The sequence below is a fragment of the Nilaparvata lugens genome, chromosome 1 (assembly GCF_014356525.2).
Source record: "Nilaparvata lugens isolate BPH chromosome 1, ASM1435652v1, whole genome shotgun sequence".
Classification (NCBI taxonomy): domain Eukaryota; kingdom Metazoa; phylum Arthropoda; class Insecta; order Hemiptera; family Delphacidae; genus Nilaparvata; species Nilaparvata lugens.
In genome coordinates this window covers 87,760,363-87,783,859 of record NC_052504.1, presented here as the reverse complement: position 1 = coordinate 87,783,859, position 23,497 = coordinate 87,760,363, and the positions used below count along the sequence as shown (strand labels likewise).

The 23,497-nt window shown below is 33.3% G+C and overlaps 1 protein-coding gene across 5 annotated transcripts in view; it reads left to right on the top strand.

Annotated features, from left to right (window-relative positions):
• LOC111060097 (laccase) overlaps positions 1-23,497 on the top strand; it is a 63,014-nt gene that overhangs the window by 10,649 nt on the left and 28,868 nt on the right. For 2 of the 5 annotated variants that reach the window (XM_039419511.1, XM_039419510.1), the window contains exon 1: positions 4,762-4,824. The exons of 1 other annotated variant lie outside the window; for it this stretch is intronic. In XM_039419511.1, the coding sequence (XP_039275445.1) occupies positions 4,777-4,824 (48 nt within the window). In that variant the 5' untranslated portion in view covers positions 4,762-4,776. Of the gene's footprint in view, positions 1-295; positions 515-4,754; positions 4,829-23,497 lie in introns of those variants that run through there. 2 more of the 5 variants (XM_039419515.1, XM_039419513.1) reach the window with 2 other exon arrangements.

Below are 23,497 nucleotides of genomic sequence, written 5' to 3'. Positions count from 1 at the left end.
TTTTATTATTTCCAAGTTGAGGATGTAACGTCATGACAATACACTGATAAAATACGTGAACATATATATTGCACAGGTTGACAACTCTAAAGTTATCTATTTCAAAAGTCTTTAAATTTAACTGTGGTAATAAGGGACAGTTAAAGCAGTTCCTTCATAAAATATTAGTTTCCAAGTAGTATAGGTCTTCGTTTGAGGGCAATACAAACACGTATTACACGTTTCTTAGTTTTCTGAAGTGATTTCTGAATGTGCTCAGTTTTGTTGGAGAATTTTGGTGATTTCTCGTTTGTGTGATTGAAAATCTCGAGTGAAGAGGTGATTTGTGGTGTTTTTGTTGTCTTTCTATTGTTGTAATTTTGAGGAAATAGTTGCTTGAATAAGAGTGAATGGTTGCTTGTGCCTTAGAATGAGTTTGTGCCTTCTAGAATGAAGTAGTCGTGAATAAGTGCTCAATGTAAAATGTTTCAATATGATCCAGTGCTTGGAAAAAACGTAGCAGACATGTATCAACGTAAGTAAAATTTTGTTAAAAAATCAGTTAACTCAGTAGGAAAAACAGATTTTTAGCCCTATTACATTTGGCCCTTAAATTACATTTATTTTTTTGTTGATTGCATTCCATTTCTCAGCTAAATAAAATCAGTTATATATTGAATTGTACACAATTCATCCAAATGATTCAAATAGCGAGTTTCATATGCTAGGTGGTTTTGATAATTCATGAAGATTGACCATTACTTGATGTCAACCCAAAATATATTATAATATTAATGCTGTATTATTCTGAAAGAGCTTCATTTTACTCATCGGTATATTGATTTCCTTCACTGCGCGATTAATAAGCTAAACTGATATTCATTTAGAATTCATAATATTTATTTAACGAAATCCATATAAAATGGTATATTTGAAACTCAACGATCCCAAAATTATAATGAACAATGCAAGAATATAGGTACTCAAAGTATCAAAATAGCGCTTCTCCAGTCACAAGTTTTATTCTCATTCCACCTCTCATTTATCCCATTTCCTAGTTACCTAAGCACAAGTCGTCTACTTATATGGTTATCATTAGCAACACAAATGAATAACGTGGTCAAATCTACATAGTTGAGTAGGTGAATGATATAATTTTATGTGATATCTACGATGCAACCTGCAAATCATTCTAATTTTTCCAATTCCCGTTTCTGTATTTCCGAACTGGATTAGATTTCAATAATATTGTAGAGTAAAGCAAGTCTCAGAACGAATGATCTCCTCTGTTCTATGTATATCATATTTTGGTACAATAATTCCATGTAGTAATTATTGTAAAAAATACAATATATAGGGCCCCATACACTAGGGAACTTGGATCGGCCTAATCAAGTTCGTGTAGTAGTGGGGAGAGCGAACAACCGTTCGTTCTTCAGTGTCTTTCGGGGTCTAGAGATGAGTGTTTCAAAGTTTGCAGCTGCTGTGGGAAGAAAATATATTGAATATATATAAATAGAATATATTGTCCTGGCGGACGAACCGAACAAAGTTTTTAATCCAGATTGAAGACCAAGTTCGTCACGAATTTGGTTCGTCGTTCGCCAATTTTCCACATACACTGGGGAACTTGGTTCGCAAGAATCAAGTTCGCCGATCCAAGTTCCCTAGTGTATGGGGCCCTTATGAATACGAGTTCAGTAATTGTGAATCATTAATACATTCTTCCTTCAACATAATTTTCCAAATAAATAGACTGTAGATTTAAACATAGGCTACTGTAATAATGTGAATTTATTAAAGCAGCGACTATATAGATTGCATCATTTGTAATGTAAGTAGAATAATAATAATATGGAATCGGCAGTAGTATATAGCCTATAATAACGATGTGGAGCAACAACCTGGTATAAGGAAATAAATAGCCAGCTAGTTTTTCGTAGCCTTGAGAACCACGGAATGCTTTTATTATTTTTTAATTGATGTACTTCACTGTAATTTTTTCGCCAAGTGGGTTATGTTGTGCAAGTCTGGCTTTCTGGAAAGGGGGGGGGAGGCAAAGCTGATAGAATTGGGAAAAGTGATGTGGGTGGAGTATAGAGTGTATTTTATCGCAGAAAAACATAACATATGGGCATATTTGCTAATCGAGTGATTTTCTATCATTTTTTCGCTTTTGTGTCCAAAACCAAGGACTTGTTTCAGCAATTATCTAGTTTTTACTTTGGTATGAACTTTTTATTTTGTCGCATATCATATGCTTAGTGTGATTGGTTTTGATACAGTCAGGTATTCTCTTCTAATCGAATATAATCGATAATCTTATAAACAATCATTGTATTACCTCTATCACAGATAAGATAGCCTAAACAAGTTTGAAGTTTTTTCACATATCGTATGCTTAGTACAGTCAAGTATTCTCTTCTGATCGATTATATTTATTTACATCAATAGAAAAATTACAACAACATATAGAGGCTTACAGCTTTATGCCAAAACAAGCCTCATTGAAAATCAATTGTTTACACAAACTGAAACTAAATTAGTAAGAAAGAAAAAAAAACGAAAAATAGCAATAAAAATAGTTTGGAAGAAAGATTTTAAATAGGAAATAACACAAGACATAATAGAAAATAGAAAAAAGACTGGAGAAAAAAAAGGCTAATTGAAAAAAGAGAATAGGTAGCAAGCCTATTTTAAGAAGAAGAATTTGAAATTTAAATATTCGATACTCTTATAAACAATCATTGTGTTACTTCTATCATAGATAAGATAATCAATTGGTTTGTCTTGGTTTTATCTTTGCCTCTATAAAAAATTGATGCAAATAATGAGACTCTTGAATATCGGATATGTTTGTTATAATATTTGTTAAAACTATGATGTCTGATGTAATTGATTACAGCCTTTTTAGAAGTTGGATATAATAGATTGTCTGAATGAAGTATACTACGAGTATTTACAGAGTAGGCGTACTAAAACGATACCGTACTATTCACTAATTACTAATAATTAGTTTACTATGCTGGATTGTAATCATTGTTATTAGTGAAGGGGTTAGGGCTAGAGGACTTGTTTACTGTTCCGTTAGTTCCGAGTTTCAATAGATCTAGTTTTTAACTAATTTCATTTTCTTGTCACTAATATTTTATTATTCAGCTCATTTTTTTCATTATTTAATAGTCAAAAAAGTCGTCAAGATTTTCAATGCAGTATTTATTTATTGAAATATCGAATTTGACATTCTAAGTTACAATGTTGCAATCCTATTTCACCAAAAAGCATGCAGACTTATTGAATGAACTATTAAAACTCTCTGATTATTTAATCAATAAGCTTTTTAAATTTCATTCATATATGTGATTCGTTCGTAAAAAGTGTATGCCTTGATAATTTTAAATGTCAAAAAAAGATTTTTGGCAAGTTATTTCTATTTCAAAATTTAAAATTAACTGATTAGATTACATGTTAATCATTGTTACGGTATCGCTTCTCTTCAAGTGATTTAGGTTTTGATATATTGGGTCAGGCAATTTTGTATTATTTTTGTTCTTATATTATTGTCCAGATGTATTTATATTGTTGTTTCTATGAAATGCATAGGTTTTCAGAGAACCATGCACTTAATAATTCACTCTGTCAGTCATCGACAGAAAAGAGATGATAACTTCATGGCCTAGTAAAATCAAATCGATTATAATAATTACAGTTTTCAAGTGATAAGAATAAATAGCACAAATAATTAGCACCAGCACAAATACCTTTCTACCGGCAATGTTGAAGGTATAAGTGAAACTGAGCTTCAACTAAATTCGTTTTGATTTACAACAATAATTTTTGATCTTGTTTTATGTAGTTATCATCTTGTTTTTGATCTTGTTTTTTACTATACCATAGTATGTTATGAATTAATACCAATCTACAGATGAAAATTACTGAGATATTGCAATTATTCAAATGCTAATGAATTAATAACTATTATTATTAAACGAAAATCCATCGAATTTCCATCTAGCTGTTTGCCCTTTTGTCAATATTTGCAGTAGCAGAAGTCTTCGGGGTGAATTACAGCATTTAATTTGGATTTTCGTATTATAATAATAATTAATACCAACATTTTCTGTTACTCTGTCAGAAGCTACCATACTCTCAAGATTAAAAATTTGCTGAAATTGTTAGAATCTACTCTCAACATTGAAAACAGTATGGTATTTTTAAAAACATAATAAATTCATTGAATTATTTGGAAAAATATATTTTCTGTGTACTGTATTTATGAGTACATTGCCCTTAACTTTGTAATTGCTTGATTATTCATAATATTTATGTATATTCAAAAACATATGAATTCATTGAATAATTAGGAAAATAATTATATTTTCGTTTTCTGTATTTATGAGTACATTGCCCTCAACTTTGTAGTGGCTTGGTTATTCATAATATTTATGTATTTCCAAAAACATAATGAATTTATTGAATAATTTGGAAAACGATCTTTTAGTATTCTGTATTAATTTATGAGTACATTGCCCTTAAATTTGTAGTGGCTTGGTTATATTCATAATATTTATGAACTTCAATGTTCTATGCACAATCAAGCCACTACAAAGTCAAGAGCAATGCACTCATAGGTACCAATTTTCCAGATCATTAATGTACGAATACATTTTACACTCGATTAGCTGTTTGTTTTCAAAAATTTATTGCAAGCAGACAAAGAACAGTGTTTTTTTCGGCCAAGTTATAATAACAAACCGGTTTATATTACTATGTTGGGTGCCGTCGTTGGTTCAGTTCATGTATGCGATTCTAAGTGTGGGTACCTCGAGAAATTTGTGTTATGCGGTAGGTAAGTAATAAGTATAGGGGACATGAATTACAGTAATTTACTGACAAATGGAATCCCGTTCAGGTTTTCAAGGATCAATGTCTATCGACAAGCAAAGATGTTCGCGTTTTTTCAGCTAATTACATAGCAGATTATCATCAGTGTTCTTTGTTGCATGGTGATTGATCGCAACTCTAGGGCAAGCCTTCGTCCTTCTAAACAGTCTTGGCAGTGTCCTTGATCATGACAATATCCTTTCGTCTATTGTGTGCTATCATCATAATAATTCGTAGGTTTACGCTGGATTTTTTCAGACAACTGCACGGTTGCGTTTGTACAAACAGCGAAACATTCGAAATATTTAAATTCAATCAGATTATTTGAGGTTTTTGATTTTTGAATTCAATTGTTTTTCATCAGGCCTAGTATACCGTGATAACTCGTAGGTTTTTTTTTGCTGAGGTTGATGCTCACACGAGCTCCAGGTTAAGAGGGTATAGAGATTGATTGATTGATTGAGTACTTTATTTGTAGATTACAATATTATACTGGCTTATACACTTATATACAATAGCTTACAATACAGCAAAATTATAGATGAATTTACATAATATAGACTAAGAAAATAATTATTGAACTGTATATGATATTAAAATACAATTTGTAATATAATAACTATAGATAATTATATTGTTATGCATCTACATAAATTGTCCATTCTTCGGAAAGAATATGAAAAATATCCTTCCCACTAACTCTCTACCAAAGAGACGGTATGGATGAGAGAGATGAGGTGAGAGATAACTGTCCAAAATTGTCTCGTTTATCAGTTAGCAAAACTTTTGATAAAAATATCGATTGAATCAAGTTATTTGATACTGTATGTATAATTTTTATATTGAATCATTTTATAGTATTCAAATAGCACGTAGTACTTCAGATCACCAAACGGTCGCTCCAATTCAATTAGCAAAACTTTTGATAAAAATATCGATTGAATCAAGTTATTTGATACTGTATGTATAATTTTTATATTGAATCATTTTATAGTATTCAAATAGCACGTAGTACTACAGAGTTCAATATCCTGAAAATAATATGCTGTTCAGTGTCAAAACATGATGTATGTATGGTTCAGTGTCAAACATTCATTGTCTTTGTGCAGTTCACAGTATTGTTTGTACTAACAAGTTAGTGTATTTGAAGATTAGCGAAGCGTTATAAGTTTTGAACTCTGGCATACAGCTATCAAAAACATTTTCTCAGCTTTTTAAATAATTCTCTCTGATCTGTCCAACTCTCTGAATGTCACTTCTATTCTTATAATGATCACTCTCTTCAACCCAAATTAAAATGCTTACTGATCCATATGAATAAAGTAATTTTATTCAAGATATTATCGATCTTTGGTTGTGTTGCCGTGAGAACTGTGAGAAGCTTGTAGAACTGACAACCTATTTCATTTTTGTTCTAAGAATATTGCAAACTTCTGTAATATTTATATATATGACTACCACTAAACTACTTCACCTCTCCGGCCACTCATTCATCGGTCCCGGCTGCCTCAAAAACAGTCATTTGGTCACCTGTCACCGGTCATATTCACCGGTCAACTGAGCCGGCCTGGTCACTCGATATTATTATTATGATTACTGTACCTCTCAATGAATAAATAATTTAACAGTATCATAAAATATTGGTCTACTACTCCAGGCGCTGGCTTACATTGAGCATACATGAGAGAGGCAGAGAATTTGATTTCGGATTATTGTTAGGGGGTCTTTAGTGTATATGAAACTCGATGTCGTTACGTCCCAGGGTGGTCGACAGCTTGGGGGGGAGGGGGGTAAGTACTTTACAGTACTATACAGTATTTTCGTTCTGCAATCATTCCCAAATTCAGGAGACTTTTTACCTGGAATTCTTTCCAACCTCATTTATTTCCTTTTATCATGAAGGCTATCAGGATCTCCATAGTATCATCCTTTCTGAGAAATTTTATTCTAAATACTTATTTTATGCTAATATTTTTGTCAGGCTTATTTATTCCATGGTCATCGCTCTTGTATTGCGATAATAATCCTGTGAATACAGAATTACATTCTAAATTTCAATATATTATGCATTCTTCAGCTTTCCGGCAGTTTATTCACATTGCAAACTTTACGACTGCCGTGTTCTGGTATCAAATAGAGCAAGCAACCATTTAAACAAGGAAATAATTCTGACCAGTTTTTCTAGTATAACATAATTTTTTCTCCAACAACTTTTACATTTTTCGTTCTTGTTTGTGTTGTCATCTTTGCTTTGTCAACGAGGAGTGAATGAACTCTTAAAATCACCAGAATTTGATTCCAAACTAGAAGTTTATCGTTGATTATACAGTCCGTCTAGGTTTTCTTCTAGGTGTGGACATTTTTTTATCTTCATTAGGACGACTGGAATTTTTTTCGGAAAGAGTTTCTAATGAGGTGTTGAGTATTTTTCCTGTGCATCAGATTCCTTCTTTGAGAATGAAATTGACAATTTTTTAAGGCTGTGCAAAGGCTAAAAATGAACTTTCTACTGGTGATATTTTTTAAAGTTTTTCGATTTGTATATCATCAAGCTATCAAAATGGAAAAGTTTTTTCAGGAAAACATTTTTTCCGATCATTACTTTTTGAGATATGAGCGCCTAAAGTTTGAATTTTTGGGGCAGAACATTTCAAATTCGGTAAGAGATAGATCCCTAGCATTTAGAGGATAAACTCTTAATGGTATTTTTGATTGAATAAAACAAAAATAATGGAAAATATAAATTTTTGTTAAAGTTATCAATTTACCAAAAAAAAACTTTTGTTTGAGTTCTTTTTGGTCATTTTTAGTAAACTCAATAACTTTTAAAAAATTGATATTTTTAGAAAATTTTTGTTTTGTTTTATTCAATCATCAATGCCATGAAGAATTATTCTCTAAATCTCATGGATTTATCCCATACCGAGTTTTGAATGTTCTGTCCCAAAAATTTAAACTTCAGGCGCTCATATCTCAAAAAGTAATGATCGGAAAAAATGTTTTCCTGGGAAAACTTTTTCATTTTGATAGCTTGATGATATACTAATCGAAAAACTTTGAAAATTATCACATCACCAGTACAAAGTTCATTTTTAGCCTTTGCACAGCCAAATTTATTTATTCAATCATTCAGAATTACACATTTCCAAATTGTTTGTAAGCTAGGTAAAAATTAATATAATGAACTTCCAAAATATTGATTCTTTATTGATTCATACAACAAGTACACCATCAAAAATGATAGGGAAGGAAAAATAAGGTAACCTTGTGCTATTCCTCTCCCAAATTTAGATAAGATTACACATAGTCTGAAATAGGTTAAGTAATAGTTAATATTCTATTTCAATTATTATGAAAATTTATTAATAAATCATAAAAAGGTATATTTTCTTGGTGAATATAGTCTATATAACATAGAATAGATCATTATTAATCGACGTCAACATTATTCAAAAGTAACAAACTTCTAGTTTCCGCTACTCAAATTCAAATTGACATTGGCACCCTCGAGAAAGCTTGAAAAATTGCTGGAGAATTTCTTGAATTTGAATCCCTTTTTCAAATAAAAACTTTGTAACCTCGAAATACTCCACTATTCCCACAAAAACAGATTGAAATATACAAACACACCAAACAATATTCTAAATGACCAAATCAACTTTTCCTCCCACACCCTGTTTGACAAAATCATTTAAATACTCCTCCATTAACCACCAAAACTCCCCTCCACCCCCACCAAATTTCACCCTCACAACCTTAAACACTTCAGTTCCTGTTTGGCTTGAAAATGTGCGATACCAGCACGAAACGGACGTCGCCACATCAAAGAATGTGAGTGCTTTTTCACTTTGAAGTTTTATAAAATTTAATAGTAAAAACTTTGTACCTAATTTGAATTGTGTCAAGTTTTTAATTTTTGAAGTTATTCCATGAAAAGCGTTGAGAATGTAATGGGATGTGCTATGGATCTTCACATTTATGAAAATGCATCTATTTCACTATTCCTAGCAATAAATTTATTTCATATCGATTTAAATTTCTTTTGCTATCATTCGATTACTTTTAGTACCTATTCTTCCAGATTTTGAGTTTTATTCTTTTATCATAGGAAGGAGAATATTGCTTTCTAAGAAATATACCCAACTTCACGTTTTCTACACGTTTCAAGGTCTCCTGAGTCCAAAAATATGATTTTTCTTCAAATCCCTCTCTCCTTCCAAGTAGGCTATGTACTAATGTAATGTGATCACTGACCGAATTGCTTACACCTTGGACCACTTCCCAGAGCAAATCTGAAATTATTCTTGATCCACCGACAGTTATTCTAGCATCTGCCTATTGCTTCATCGGCTTATGATACACTAGCAGCCACATTAAACAGCTATTAGAGTTGTTGGAACATCATGAGCGAATTCCAGCGATGTTTTGCTTGCGGGCGCGCGTGCGTGCTTCGGTGATGTTAATAATAAAAATGGCAGTAGTGTTGGTGCGATAATAAATTCGGCCAGGGACAGCCGACATGCTGAAGAGTGCAGAACCTTCATCCTTCGGTTAATAATCATGATCATCTTGAGATGGAGAACTGTGGAGAAGAGCAATAGGAAGATGGTAGAAGAGTTAGAAGGAGAAGGAAGATTGAAAGAAGTGGATGAGTAGGAGAAAGAAGAATGAAGATGAGTAGAAGTGGATGAGTAGAAGGAGAAGAAAAAAGATGTGAAGAAGTAGATGAGAAGAAGGAGAAGAAGCTAGATGAGAAGAAGAGGACAAGTAGATGGAGAAGAAGAAAGATGTGAAGAAGAGAATGAGTATGAGAAAAATGAAGGTGAGAAGAAGAAGATGAGTAGAAGGAGAAGAAGAAAGGTGTAAAGAAGTAGATGAGTAGAATGAGAAGAAACAAGATGAGAATAAGAGTTTCAGTAGATTGAAGAGGAAAAGACAAGAAGAAGAGGATGAGTAGAAAGAGAAGAAGAGGATGAGAGTAGAAGGAGAAGAAAGAAGATGAGAAGAATAGGATGATTAGAAGGAAAACGATAAAATATGAGAGAGAAGCTGGAATGGGTGGATGGGGAAGAAGGTTGATGAGGAGTGGATGAATGTAAAGAGAAGAATGAGGATGAGAAAAAGGGGATGAGCAGGAGAAAAGGAAGGTGTGAAGAAGAGAAGTAGGATGAGTAGAAGGATAAGGAGAAAGAGTACACTCATATGAGTAGAAGGATAAGAAGGAGGAGATTAAGGGGGGAAGAGAAAAAGAAGTTAAGAATAACTAGAAAGAAGAAGAGGATGATAAATAGTATAAACGGGAAAAGTAGGAGAGAAATAGGGGGAGGAAGAGAAAGAGAAGGAGGAGGATGAGAAACCCAGAAAAAGGGAAAAAATTGATGAACACTGAAATGGAAAAAAAGATGATGAGGAAGAATAAAAAGAAAAAGATGATGTTGGATGATATGGTGATGCAAATAATCATAATGATGATGGTGTTGATGATTAGATCGATTGATTGTTCGTTTGGTTGAGAAGATAAAAACGAATGTAAATTAAGGAGAGGCACAGGAGACTTGATGAATAATATCAGAAAGAGTTGGAAGATTGACAGTGGAAGGAATAAGATTGATTAGAAGAAACAGAATACAAGGGAGACGTGAAGGAGAAAGGAAACATTGTTATAAATAATAATAATATCGAGTGACCTGGCTGGCTCAGGTCTGGTGTCAGAGTTTTCAGGTAGCAACTGATCAATTTCAGAGCATCTGACATGAGCCAAAGACTACTTTTTAAGCAGATCAACGTGTCCATCCGAAACACGTAGAAGGAAGAAAATGAAGAGTTATAGTCCGTGCAAATTTACTTCCGACTTGGGATGGACATGCTCAGCAGAGAAAGCATACAGCGGGAGGAGTACAGAGGCGCGATGTTGCCGTTTTGAAGCGGCCAGCGTTCTCCAACTTCTAGTGACTGTTCATGTGCTCATGCTACACATGCGAAGTTTCCTGTCTGAAAGCGGTCAGACGACTGACAAATTGGCAACTACGCTTCCACCTATTATTCTATTAATCACTGTAATTGGCTCATCTCCCTCCATTTTTTTGCGCCTCATATTCCTCCAAGTCTGAAGTAAATTTGCACGGACTATAGTTAGGGAAAATGTAGAAAATTGCTATATTTTGTTTGATAGAACGGCTTGAAAGGACTTTTTGAGAGAGCTTTGGGTTGAGAGACCTCTCAATTAATATCACTCATTTGATTAATTGAATAAACTGGAGATTTATTTGAAGTAAAATATGTAAGCCATTAATTTTATTCCCTCCAAGGAGTTGATGTATATATAATCAGTCAACCCAATGTAGGACTTAACAGTTTACTCTTTGAAAATTTACTCTGTGAGAATTCAACATACAATGCCTGGTTTACCTGATGTAGATTACAACAATATCGTAAACGTCAATCTTCAATCAGTCATAACATTGTATTGTCTATAATATGCTTAAACTCAGCAGCAATATTCTGATTTGCTGATAAAGATGTGTCTACTGTCAAACGTCCTTGTGAAGAAGGAGAAGAAAATGAAGAAGAAGAAGAAGAAGAAGCAGTAGTAGTAGTAGAAGAAGAAGAAGACAGGATAAAAGAAGAAGAAGAAAAGGCAGGCAATTGCTGTACTTCTACTTGGATTTTATCGCATCAATCAAGCCTTCTTCAAGTTACATTCAACCTTTTAGGCTGGCTGGATTCTTCAAGTAATCTTCAATCTCTTTGTTGATATCTTCAACCTAGGCTTGATTCCCAGCTCTTATCACTGCTATGCTACTTAATAAAACCTTTGTTCGTGTTGTAGTTGAGGTTAAGAGCATGCGCTTCTCAATGTAATTGTTGGCAGTTAAATTATTTTACGAAGTAGTCTGCAAGGTGAAACTTCTTTATACGATCATTTATCAAAAACGTATGATTAAGTCATAAAATATGGCTTGTGATTATCTAGATTATCTAGTATCTACAATGTAGGTATATGACGTGCTTTACTATATACAACTACAAGCTATTTATAATAAAACTGTATTTATATTGGTTTCATTTTTACAATTAACCAAGATGTATGGGAGAATATTTTCTTGAACAGTCTTTTTATATTCATGATGTTCATCTAATATGTTTTTCTGTCCATTTTTCTCTACATATAGCTTTTCTTATTACTCTATTTTTTCTTACTAGTTCTGTATTAGTTCTAACATCCTCATCTTTCTATTTGCTGTTGGAGAGATCCTGTTTTTTCTATCTATTTGCTGTTTTCTTTTCACTCTCTACATTGCATTTGTTGATCCACTATAATTATTGTTTTAATTATTTTATGGTGTCAAACCTAGTTCACCTCATATTTGTCCTCTTTAATAAAAACAATATAAAAAATTGTAGTACCTTTTATTATTAGAAATTTTTAAAGTTTATTATAATAAAGGGTACTAAAGTTTTTATTATAGTGTTTTTATTAATTTGTACAAAAGTATCACATATAAGTGAAGTGTTTTTTTGTCCTCTTTATTATTCCTATCCTCTTTCCTCCGTTTCTATCGCTCCCATATTGCAAATCCTCCTCTGTTTTTGTTCTCCTTTCCTACTTCTCCTTCGTCGTTCCAGTTATTTCATCATTCTTCTTAATTTTTTCTCCTTCGTCCTTTTCTTTCTCTGTACATTTTTCTAAGTTTGTCGATTTTTAAACATGAAAACATAGTAATCCTCCGTCTCTTCTTTTGTTATCTTCTTTTCTACTCCCCCTGCTTTCTTATTTTAATTTTTCTGCTTCCTCTTCTAATATTTATTTGTATCAACCTTCACCTTCTCTTCATCATCATTATCATCATCATCATCATCATCATCATCATCATCATCATCTCATCATCATCATCATCATCATCATCATCATCATCATTCTTCTTCTTCTTCTTCTTCTTCTTCTTCTTCTTTTTCTTCTTCTTCTTCTTCTTCTTCTTCTTCTTCTTCTTCTTCTCCTCCTCCTCCTCCTCCTCCTCCTCCTTCTCCTCCTTCTCCTCCTCCTTCTCCTCCTTCTCCTTCTCTTTTTCAAGGGTTGTGTGGCAGAGAGCATCAGGAGTCCTAACTCCGCCCTAATAAAGGCAATTAATTAATTAATCAATCAAACTCCTCCTCCTTCTCCTCCTCCTCATCATCATCATCATCATCATCCTGCTCCTCATTCTCCTGATCCTTCTCCTCCTCCTCTTTCTACTCCTCTCCTTCCTCCAGCTCCTCGATCACCAGCTCATCTTCTTTCCTCTCGAGTATTTGAGCACTAAGCTACCAACCAGCACAATAGCAATAAAGTTGCCTCTACTCTTATAAGGTGGCCATTAATTGGTCGCTAAAAAATGTTTATTACTTCTCTGCCAAAGAAGGATATGAATTTATGGGATTACATAAATACATACTCTGTATTGTTATACACTATACACATGGGCAGTTAATTGTGTATCTTGGCCTTGAATAGTGCCGAACTATTATTGCGTGTTTCCAATTAATTGAGTTATAAAAAAAACCCTACATGAGAGTGCCTTGTTCTACACAGGATAGACATTTGAATGATCACTTTGAGGTCCTTAGGTGCGATTGATTGAAAGGTTGTTAGTTTAAATCCATTAATGATTCTCATTAATGGTGCTTTTTCAGTATGGAATTTTATTTCAAATACAGGTTGTTGATTTTGATTACGTAATTCTATCTACTATAAAATATATTTAATTTGATCTTCAACTGTCTCTCAAGTTATTTCAAAGCCTGAAATGATTTACCGAGATGTGTCCATCTGTCCATGTTGAAATTAGATTTGCTCTTGAAATGGTTAGTTTTATAGCTTTATTGTTGTATAGGCCTAAGTGTGACGAATAATGCAGCTCTCAATAATAATTATTGAAATTTCAATGACTGACTACTCACGAGTGAATTGTGAGCTTCGTTTCAATTACCGATTAGTACCTGTTTCTATCGTAATTAAATCATAATGTACTTGCTAGTTTACAGATGCTTTCGTTTCATATTTGGTGATTTCTTGAAATGTGATTTGATTGTATTCAATTGTTCACTAGAAGTAGATAATCTTTACTAGATAGAATTTATGAAGTTGAAGAATAAGCTCTTTTAAAGCTGTAGATATTCTTCGGTCACCTTTTGATTAGAAAAAATATGGTGTGGCGCACTCACACAACTTTCCTTGCCGTTATGAAAATTTATCACCTAACGCAAGTGTACACGCGCATCTCAAGTCTACTATTCAAAGATCTGCCAGCTGGTGAGAGGACAATAACGCTGGAGACACACGAAGTCTGCTATCTCTTCATAGTGAATGATTTAATAGAATCAACAGTTGCCAACAGTTTGCATCATTGAATAAACACATTTGAATAAACGAATTTCGAGCTTATTTCCAATTTTAGGTGGAAATGTCACTGAACATTAATTGTAGAGATCTTTATGCTCAATCTTTTTCACTTGAAATTTTTTGTTTGAATTGTATCTGAAGCCTTATAATTGAGAATCTAAAATCACACTTTGCATCGTTGGGGTGGAGCTCCTGAAACTTTTACAGATATGGGACTTGTGGCAGTTGATAGAGCTTATCAATGACTATTCTAGGTATCAATTTAATCAAAATCGTTGGAGCCGTTTTCGAGAAAATCGCGAAAAACTCTGTTTTTGACAACATTTTCGCCATTTTAGCCGCCATCTTGAATTGGATTTGCTCGAAATTGTTCGTGTTGGATCCTTATAGGGGAAGGACCTTAAGTTCCAAATTTCGAGTCATTCCGTTAATTGGGAGATGAGATATCGTGTACACAGACGCACATACATACACACACACACACACACACTAATATAATGATTAAATTAGTATAGGGCCCCTCAAGCCCGATAACTCTCCCCCAGTCCAAATGTTTGTACCCCCCTCACCATTTTTTGTAACCCCGAAAAAAAGGTCGTAATTTTAAACACTTGTGACTTTTTTGGGACCCCCAAGATTCTGTTTTTGAGTCCACCCCTCAGAATTTCAACCCCCTCCTACCAGTGAGTACCCCTGATTGAACATTGTTGAGAAAATGTTTTTCAAGATTGTTTTTAGAATAATTATATATTTAGTAATTCATGAAAAATTCACATTCAGTGGATCAAGAAAGTCGTAGGATAAATTCAGTTATAGCAATATAGCCTAAACTTGATACAAGGATTTATTTCAAGAGAATTTTTTGCAAGCCTTGAAGATAGAGAGAAAATGCTTTCGTTCACGACTGATTGAAAGAAAGGAAAACATTCAAAGAAGGAAACTTTCTCAAAACGTTTTTGTATCAACTTATCTTCGGCTGATAAAAGTTTTGAATGAAAAAGACTAAGAAATTGTCAAAAAACCACTGATTTAATAATAATTAGAAAGACCGGTTTCGGTTATTACACCATTGTCAATCTCTGATAAACTCTCGTTCAACGTTCCAATAAATTTGTATTAAAATTGACTTTCACTTTTTTTGTTGACAGAAAATGTCTGGGTGGCAGAAAATGTCACTACACAAAAAGTGATAAAAGTTTGTTCAGGTGACATGCTACGTGAAGACAGTATTTTTCCACACATTATGGTAACAACATGTCCTCAGTTTACCGTACCTTATTTTCCAACAACGTGATCACTATTTATATGTTTTTCGAGTCTCATGCAAGATCACGTGTAGTTTTGATAGTTATCAGTAAAACTCGACACTCATTGCAAGTTGCAATGTGACTAATTTGCAATGTCAATGATGTGATTTGCAAATTAGCCATTACAAAAGCTTATTCGAGTAAAACGTCAATGACGGATTGAGAATTTTCGTCATAAATCGGATTCTCAATATTTTTTAATTATCTCGGTATTGTCTTTCGTGTTTTCATCAAGTTTCCTCAGTAAATCATACTATAAAAAATAGAAACTACAAGACTATTATATCCTCTTCGATTATACCAACTGAAATTTCCTGAAACGTCAATAGTTTTTGTTGCTCGTCTTTTCTGAAGCTTTGCAGTTGACCATTATCCGAATTCATGAGATTCATCCATTTAAAGGTGCTCACAGATAAACACGCTCCGCAATCGCTCCACGCACGCCCCGCAATCGCTCCGATCATGAACGTTACGGGAGATGTTAGCTCTTCTCGCGTTCCACTCTTGCTCCCCGGTCGATCATCAATCGATCTGCTCGAGTGACGTTTGATTGCGGAGCAGAGTGAAAGTCTGTACACACCTTAAGATCAACCATTATTGACCATTTATCCAAATTCATGACATTCATTATTTTGAGATCATCCATTATTGACATGAAAGTTGACCATTTTTACGAATTCATATGAGATTCATCCATTTAAAATCAACCATTATTTATCCTAAATCCCCTTTCCTTCTTACGAGCGAATAAAAGTCAAAGGAGATAAGAAAAACTTCCCTCCTTACCACTAAAATGCCTCTTCATTACTATTTCTCTTCCACTGTTGCCTTCTAATTCTTTCACAATTTTAAAAAAAGATTTTCGATTTATTATTTCTCCTCAAATTATTTCTTTTCTCCCTCTGCTGCTTTCTTATTACTTCCCTCAGATTCGTAGTACAGTATTAGAAAATGTTTTCATTTCTACCTTCATTATATTCTATCTCTATTATTCAATAAGCTTTTCCCATAAGCTATAGGTTAATTCTTCGCTACAGGATATGCAACACATTATTTGAATTTTTTATAACTTGAAGATGGCGTGAAAAGAGGTTGAGTGGTAGAGAGGACTTAAAAGTCCTAACTCCGCCTAATAAAGAATTTTTTCATTTCATTTCATTTCAAAACTGAAACTAGTTGTTATAATTTGTATTCGTAATCTATTATTATTATTTCATTAATTTCAAAAAAGGGTACTGTAATTCTATTTTATAAACATTATAAAGAATATGTCGAATTTTTCGAAAGAATAGAATTTATTGCTTCTCCACTATTTGAAGTCATGTGACTGACTTATAATTTTTACCTTCATCATTGTCATATTTTATCTCTATTATCCAATAAGCATCTTCACTACAAATCCCGATACCATTTCCATCGTTATAATTCGACTCCGTTATCAGTTCAGTCGATAGTTTGTAAATAAATTCAATTCTCTTATCAACAATCAGTCACATGACTTCAAATAAAGAAGACATTCTACTCTATCCACATTCGACAAATTCTTTGCAATGTATTGCATATCCTGTTGCAATTAATTGATCACTTATAATGATGCTATACATCTGAATGAACATCTAAACACAGTTTATCAATCTCAAGTTTAGTAGGCTAGTTTAATTATTTTCGCCACACTTGGATGTAATGAGCTGGTTTACGTGCGTCATATGGTGGCCGAAAGTGATTGTTTTCCGACCAGGCCGGTAAAACTTTACGGCCCTAGGGCTGTAAAATGACCTTGAATAACAGCTGATTCTGATTTGATATGAACGGGTTTACAAAATAGTTTATGAAACAGAATCAGTTTATGCTTCTAGAATTGAATAAAGTATTTTGCAATAAGATACTATCATTTCATTTGGATGAATGAAATACAAATAAGATATTATAAACTACTCAAATTCAATTTTCAGAGTATAATAGAATCTAACCTCAAACCTCATAGTACTGCGTTTATCACAAAACCTGGTGGATAGTTTGGTAACTACTTGGGCAATATCCATGGTGCTGAACGTTTTAACAAATAGTTTATGAAACAGAATCAGTTTATGCTTCTAGAATTGAATAAAGTATTCTGCAGTAATATACTATCATTTTATTTGGATGAATGAAATAGAGGTAAGATATTCTTCTTCTATATAATAAGAGAGAGTGGGGTTGTGTGTTGTTCGCATCAAAACATGTCAACTTGTGGATTGCATACCGGAAAAACGGGAATGATTTAGATCTCCAAATTTTGAACATAGATTCTAAAAATATCAATCTCGTGCACCTGGAAGCCCAAATTTTATTTTCTTCTAGATTTTTCAGAATATTAATGTTCAAATTCATCTATGCTACCGTAGGCTAATTGAAGTTCCATAGCCAAAGTGTGTATTTTTATCAGCAGGTTATAAGACTACCATTTACTAACGTTTATGTAGCGCAGCGGTAAGAAGCTTGCTTACGGAGTGATGGTACCTCGGTTCAAATCCCCCGATGCTTCCCATTTTTTTGTTCTTAATTTTTTCCCTCGAAACGTATTATTATCAATTATTTTTTGAAGGAATTGTTTTCATTACTATTGAACTTGGATTTTATCAAATATTATTTTCAATGTAAAATTTTGCCACCAGTACAAATGAATTGGACATAGTCTTCATGCTGTAGGCCTATAATTTATTGAATTTCATAAGAAAAACATGAATAGATCACAATAAAATGAGTAGTAATATTTATATTCTTCAGTTATAATGTAGGCTACTATCAGACACGAATTCCCAGTGAAACGAGTATTTTAGGTATTTTTTTGGAATTGGGAAAACAAAAGGCTGCCTGATTCAAATTGAGGAGGATCCTAATAGAACTAAAATTTATTGATGTATTGGAAAAATCAATATGATTCTGTGAGGGTTCCAAGTATTATGTATCTTCAGTTTTCTATACTTTAATAACTAGATACTAATAACTATACTAATAGCTAGAGCTATGACCTTCCACTTTTGTTTTCGGAACTGCTTAATAAACAATTATTCTCATATATATTGTTTATTTCTCTGTGTGGCGAAAAATAGCGTTCGCACCATGGGCAAAAATGTTTTTCCGGCTCTCAATCTTTTCTAGTCCTCGGCCTACGGCCTCGGACTTGAAAACCGATTTCGAGCCGGAAAAGTCTCATTTTCGGCCCTAGGTGCGAAATATACTATTATTCTTATGGCTTTTATCGGCAGAGAGATCCTTTTGGATGTTCTGCCTCGCCGTATTACCCAATGTCATTTCCTATCAAAACTCAAGTTTATAGGTTATGTCTTGGGTTCTTCATTTTTCTCACTAAAAATTTGCACTTCCACTTCCTGAGTTCCTATTTTATAAATTTTAAAATCAAGAAAACTATTTTCACACAAAATCACATTTAAAAAGCAAAAACTATAAAAATTTTGATGATAATATTGAACTGAAAATTTCACATTACAATTTTTTCCATGGCAACCAAAATTGACGTGAGAAAAAAGGCTAGTGATGCTAGATACAGATACTATCAATCAGTATTATAGCATAGAGAAACGATTGCTCTATGATAATTTTATATTCAAATTGTAAAGAAGCCATTCTATTCTATTCATATTCGACATAAATTCTTTATAATGTTTATAAAATAGAATTACAGTACCCTTTTTTGAAATTAATGAAATAATAATAATAAATTAAGAATACAAATTATAACAACTAGTTTCAGTGTTCACGCCATCTTCAAGTTATAAAAAAATTTCAAATAATGTGTTAATAATAATATTATAAACGATAGCTCTCTTACGCTATTGTTTCTGTATGATTATAGCCACTGTAGTGCTAGACCGTCAGTTGTAGACGTAATCAGAAATCTTGTTTACCGTTCGCTAATTTGAATTTGATGTAGCAGTCTTGAGTCATGCCGGAAATCAGAGATCCATTTAGAACAAGATGATGCTCTATATCGTGATAATCCGGATAGTTTTCATACATTCACACTGTGATTCCCATATAGGATTTTCCCGGCCTGTGATGCGTCAGTCGTTTCCAGCTTGACATTGTGGTCTACTGGTCGTCCTTTTCAAACACCTTCTGCCGTAGACAGGGAAAATGATAAGAATAGAACGTCTTAATCGAAATTAGTGATTTCATTTCACCTATGAATATTTTGTTTCAAGTACAATAATAGATCTCATACAGTACACATGCTAGAGATAGAGGGTTAGTCACGTGTGTTTTCTTTAATAGTGACTCACTCCGTGATGTTGAATATTATTTTTATGATTGAAGATTCAGATTATGAGAGAATTCTACATGATCAGCGTTTCAAATTATAAACGTAGTATTAATAATAGGAATAGTAATATTTGAAAACATGTTGTTTGTTGCAAAAATAGTCCACCATAGAAACAATATTAGAGAACTTTAGCCTAGTATTTTTAACCGAGGAGTGGCCGTAGTCGAGTGCATTAGATGCTGGCTTTATGATTTAGAGGCCCGGGTTCAAATCCCGGCCCAGGCAAGATATATTTATCGCGGGCCATTCCCGTGTTTCAGATGGACACGTTAAGCCGTGTGTCCCGGCCCGGGCAAGATATATTATTTTATTTCGGGCCACTCCCGTGTTTCGGATGGACACGTTAAGCCGTCGGTCCCCAGCTGCCTAAAAAGCAATTCCTTATGTCATGTCAGAGGCCCTGAAATTGATAAGTTGCGACCTGAAAGCTCTGACACCAGACCTGAGCCAGCCAGGTCACACGATATTATTATTTATTCACCGAGGCTTCATATGTTATCGTGCTACCTACCAGTACATAATAATTAAATTGTTTTTATCTTGCCTAAAGAAAACATTTTGTTTATATCCTATCCGCATTGTCTTGACTACAGTAACTATATTACCCAATATAATATAATTAGTGTAGTCTTGACTAGCTTGTTTCTTGTCTGCTTTCTAGAATCTTGATTAATTAATTGTTTAGTAGTCCACTGATAAAATCAATTCACCGTGAATATTATAGTGGTTACATTTTCAATTGAATCTCATATTTTTGACGAAACTATTGACTACCATTATAATTTATTTGAAAAGAAACAACAATTTAATAAGGTTAATATTCTCATTGAAGACTTCTGAATGATTTGTCCGAAAAGGCTTTGAATGTGAAATGGTATGTATCTATCATTGAGAAGAGAACTTGAACTAATTCTTTATACCGGAACAAATAGTAAGAACTCTGGAGAATGATGAACGAGTTTGCAAGTCAATTGCTGATTTCCATCAGAAAAAAATGCTCTATTTCAGTGAAGTGATCATCCTTGTTGGCCTCATAGAAGGATGCTCAAAAAGCCTCTTATTAGGAGAGCCTTACTATATAGAGCAGCAAGGAATGAAAATTAGTCACGTAGATAATAGGTGGTCGCTTGTCCGTGACAAGGAGCAGTAATAGTTTGACATTTTTAGAAAAGGAAGGAATATTTTGGCTAACCTTGACTGTTGGCTAAAGTCAATAGCCGGCTGTGAATAGTTTGGTTAATTTAGTGCAATGAGATAGTTGAGTTGCAATTACTTTAATGGAGGGAAAGTAATTTTCACGTGTCGGAAACATTGGACTGTTTAAACTTCAGAAGACAATAAAACTGAGCGGTCCAATTATTTGATTTTTTTGAAATATAATATTTCAATTATTCGATCTTTTGTTTGCGTTCTTTCACCCTTTTAAAGCTTCTTCATCCTGCTTTTGAACTTTTGTGGAAAAAATTTAGAGCATCTGTTAGAACTAAATTTCAGAAGAGTGGAATCATAATCCTATTTCGAACTTTCAAAATGTAATCTAAATTTGGGAGATAAATAGTACAAGGAGTATCCTTAGTTTTTTCTCCCGGTCAGTCTTCTTTTGTAAAAATAATAAATGAATGGGTTGGCCGTTCGATACTACTGATCATGGAAATGGTGGCCTGCTATTGGTCGAGTGGGGGTGCCAAGTCTAAGCCAATCGCAGGCTGAGACGATGTCACGCCTTGTTATTGGCCGAGGCAAGAACTCCTCGCTCCACCAATGGTATTCATTCATTCTTGTATGGATCGGGAATTCTTCTGGAGGTTTCCATCTTGTCAGTTGATTGTTCTTGTTCTTTTTGGATGAACTATGAGCTATGAAAATAATACACTATACTCGGTTGAAAAATTTATTGTCGAGAAATACTTGATACGTGTCGAATTCAGTAAAAATTCAGGATCCTGATACTCCTCCTCGTAACCCTACCTATGTGTGAAATGTATATTATATCATAATTATATTGACAAAATATAATGTACAACATATCTTTTTATGTATATTTCCACTTGTATTCGTTTTTCCTATTTTTTAACTACAGTATTTTCGGTTAAGAAATGCTCATTTACATTTCCATTTGTTTGCTATTTTTGTAACTAAGGTATTTTTTGTTGAAAAATTCTCATTCAAATTGTAATTTTTGATTAAGATCTGATCTATTACTGCAAACCACGGTATATTGAAGAAGAGCTAACTTCTCTCTTCATCTAACTCTTCAGATCTCTTCTTCTAACTACCGTGCTGTAAACACGAGTCACTGTGAGAAGCGACATGCATTAAGATTCAAGAGTTCTCTGTAATAATTGAAATGTTGCGTATTTTTCCCTAGAGATCAATTTTATTTATTCAAGATATAATTTCAATGAAAACCGTTTACGTATGCTGTATTTTGAAATCCCTATAGCTATTAGCTATTTGATATAACTATACTAACTAATGGTGAGGTATTGGTGTGGTTAATGGTGTGGTCCACATTATAATTGGCAGTGTTTGATTAGCAATGGTATTGCTATCCTTGTCTATCATTCAACAAAGCGGATAGCGCTATCTCTTTCTCGCTTTGTTCTGTTGCCTGATTGTCTTCTAACAATGTCGAATCAATCATAAAATTAACAAAATATTTCATCTTAAGTACTAGTAGTTCTGTGAACAGTAGACCTCGCGCTCAGTAAGTTACATTGACCTGTTGTTATGTTTTCTCAAAAATTAATAAATAATTTATCAATTTAAAATGTCTAGAAAAAATCCTAAATCAATATAGAGCTTTCTGTCCTATCGTACCGTGACGTGTCGTCCGGAATGTGAGTGTGAGCGCTGTTATCAGGTCTGGCTGCAACTGTCTACAACGTTGATGGAAAGATACATTTTCAAGATGTTCGATGTTTTTGAACGGGTAGTATTATAAATAGTCAACTAACGTTGATGGAAAGATACATTTTCAAGATGTTCGATGTTTTTGAACGGCTAGTATTATAGTCCACTAGACAGCTTATGTATGATGAATAATTCTATAGTCTGACTTTTACGGTAATATTGGCGTATGAAGGAGGCTCCTTTTTCCTTTTATATTATCCTTGAAATGCAAAACTTCCAAAAACCTTGTATATACGTCGACGTGCAATTCAAAAAGGAACATACCTGTCAAATTTCATGAAAATCTATTACCGCGTTTCGCCGTAAATGCGCAACATAAAAACATATAAACATTTAACCTTTCAAACATTTAAACAGAGAAATGCTAAACCGTCGACTTGAATCTTAGACCTCACTTCGCTCGGTCAATGAAATTATTGAAAAATATTATTTCTTGTTTAATAAAACATAATTGATTAAATCAAATCAAATCCATTTATTACCAACGACAAGTATAAAACAAGTATAGGCCACGTCATAAAAATCACAATCATTGTTATACATGTACATAGTTCACAAATATCATCACAATTTATAAATTATTCATATTAAAGCTAAAATATCCATTCAGATTGTAAAAGCAGTTAAATCTTTAATTCTTAATTTAAAATCTTTCACAGCCAAGTCTCTAATGTTTAATGGTAATTGGTATATTGGTAATTTTAAACGAAA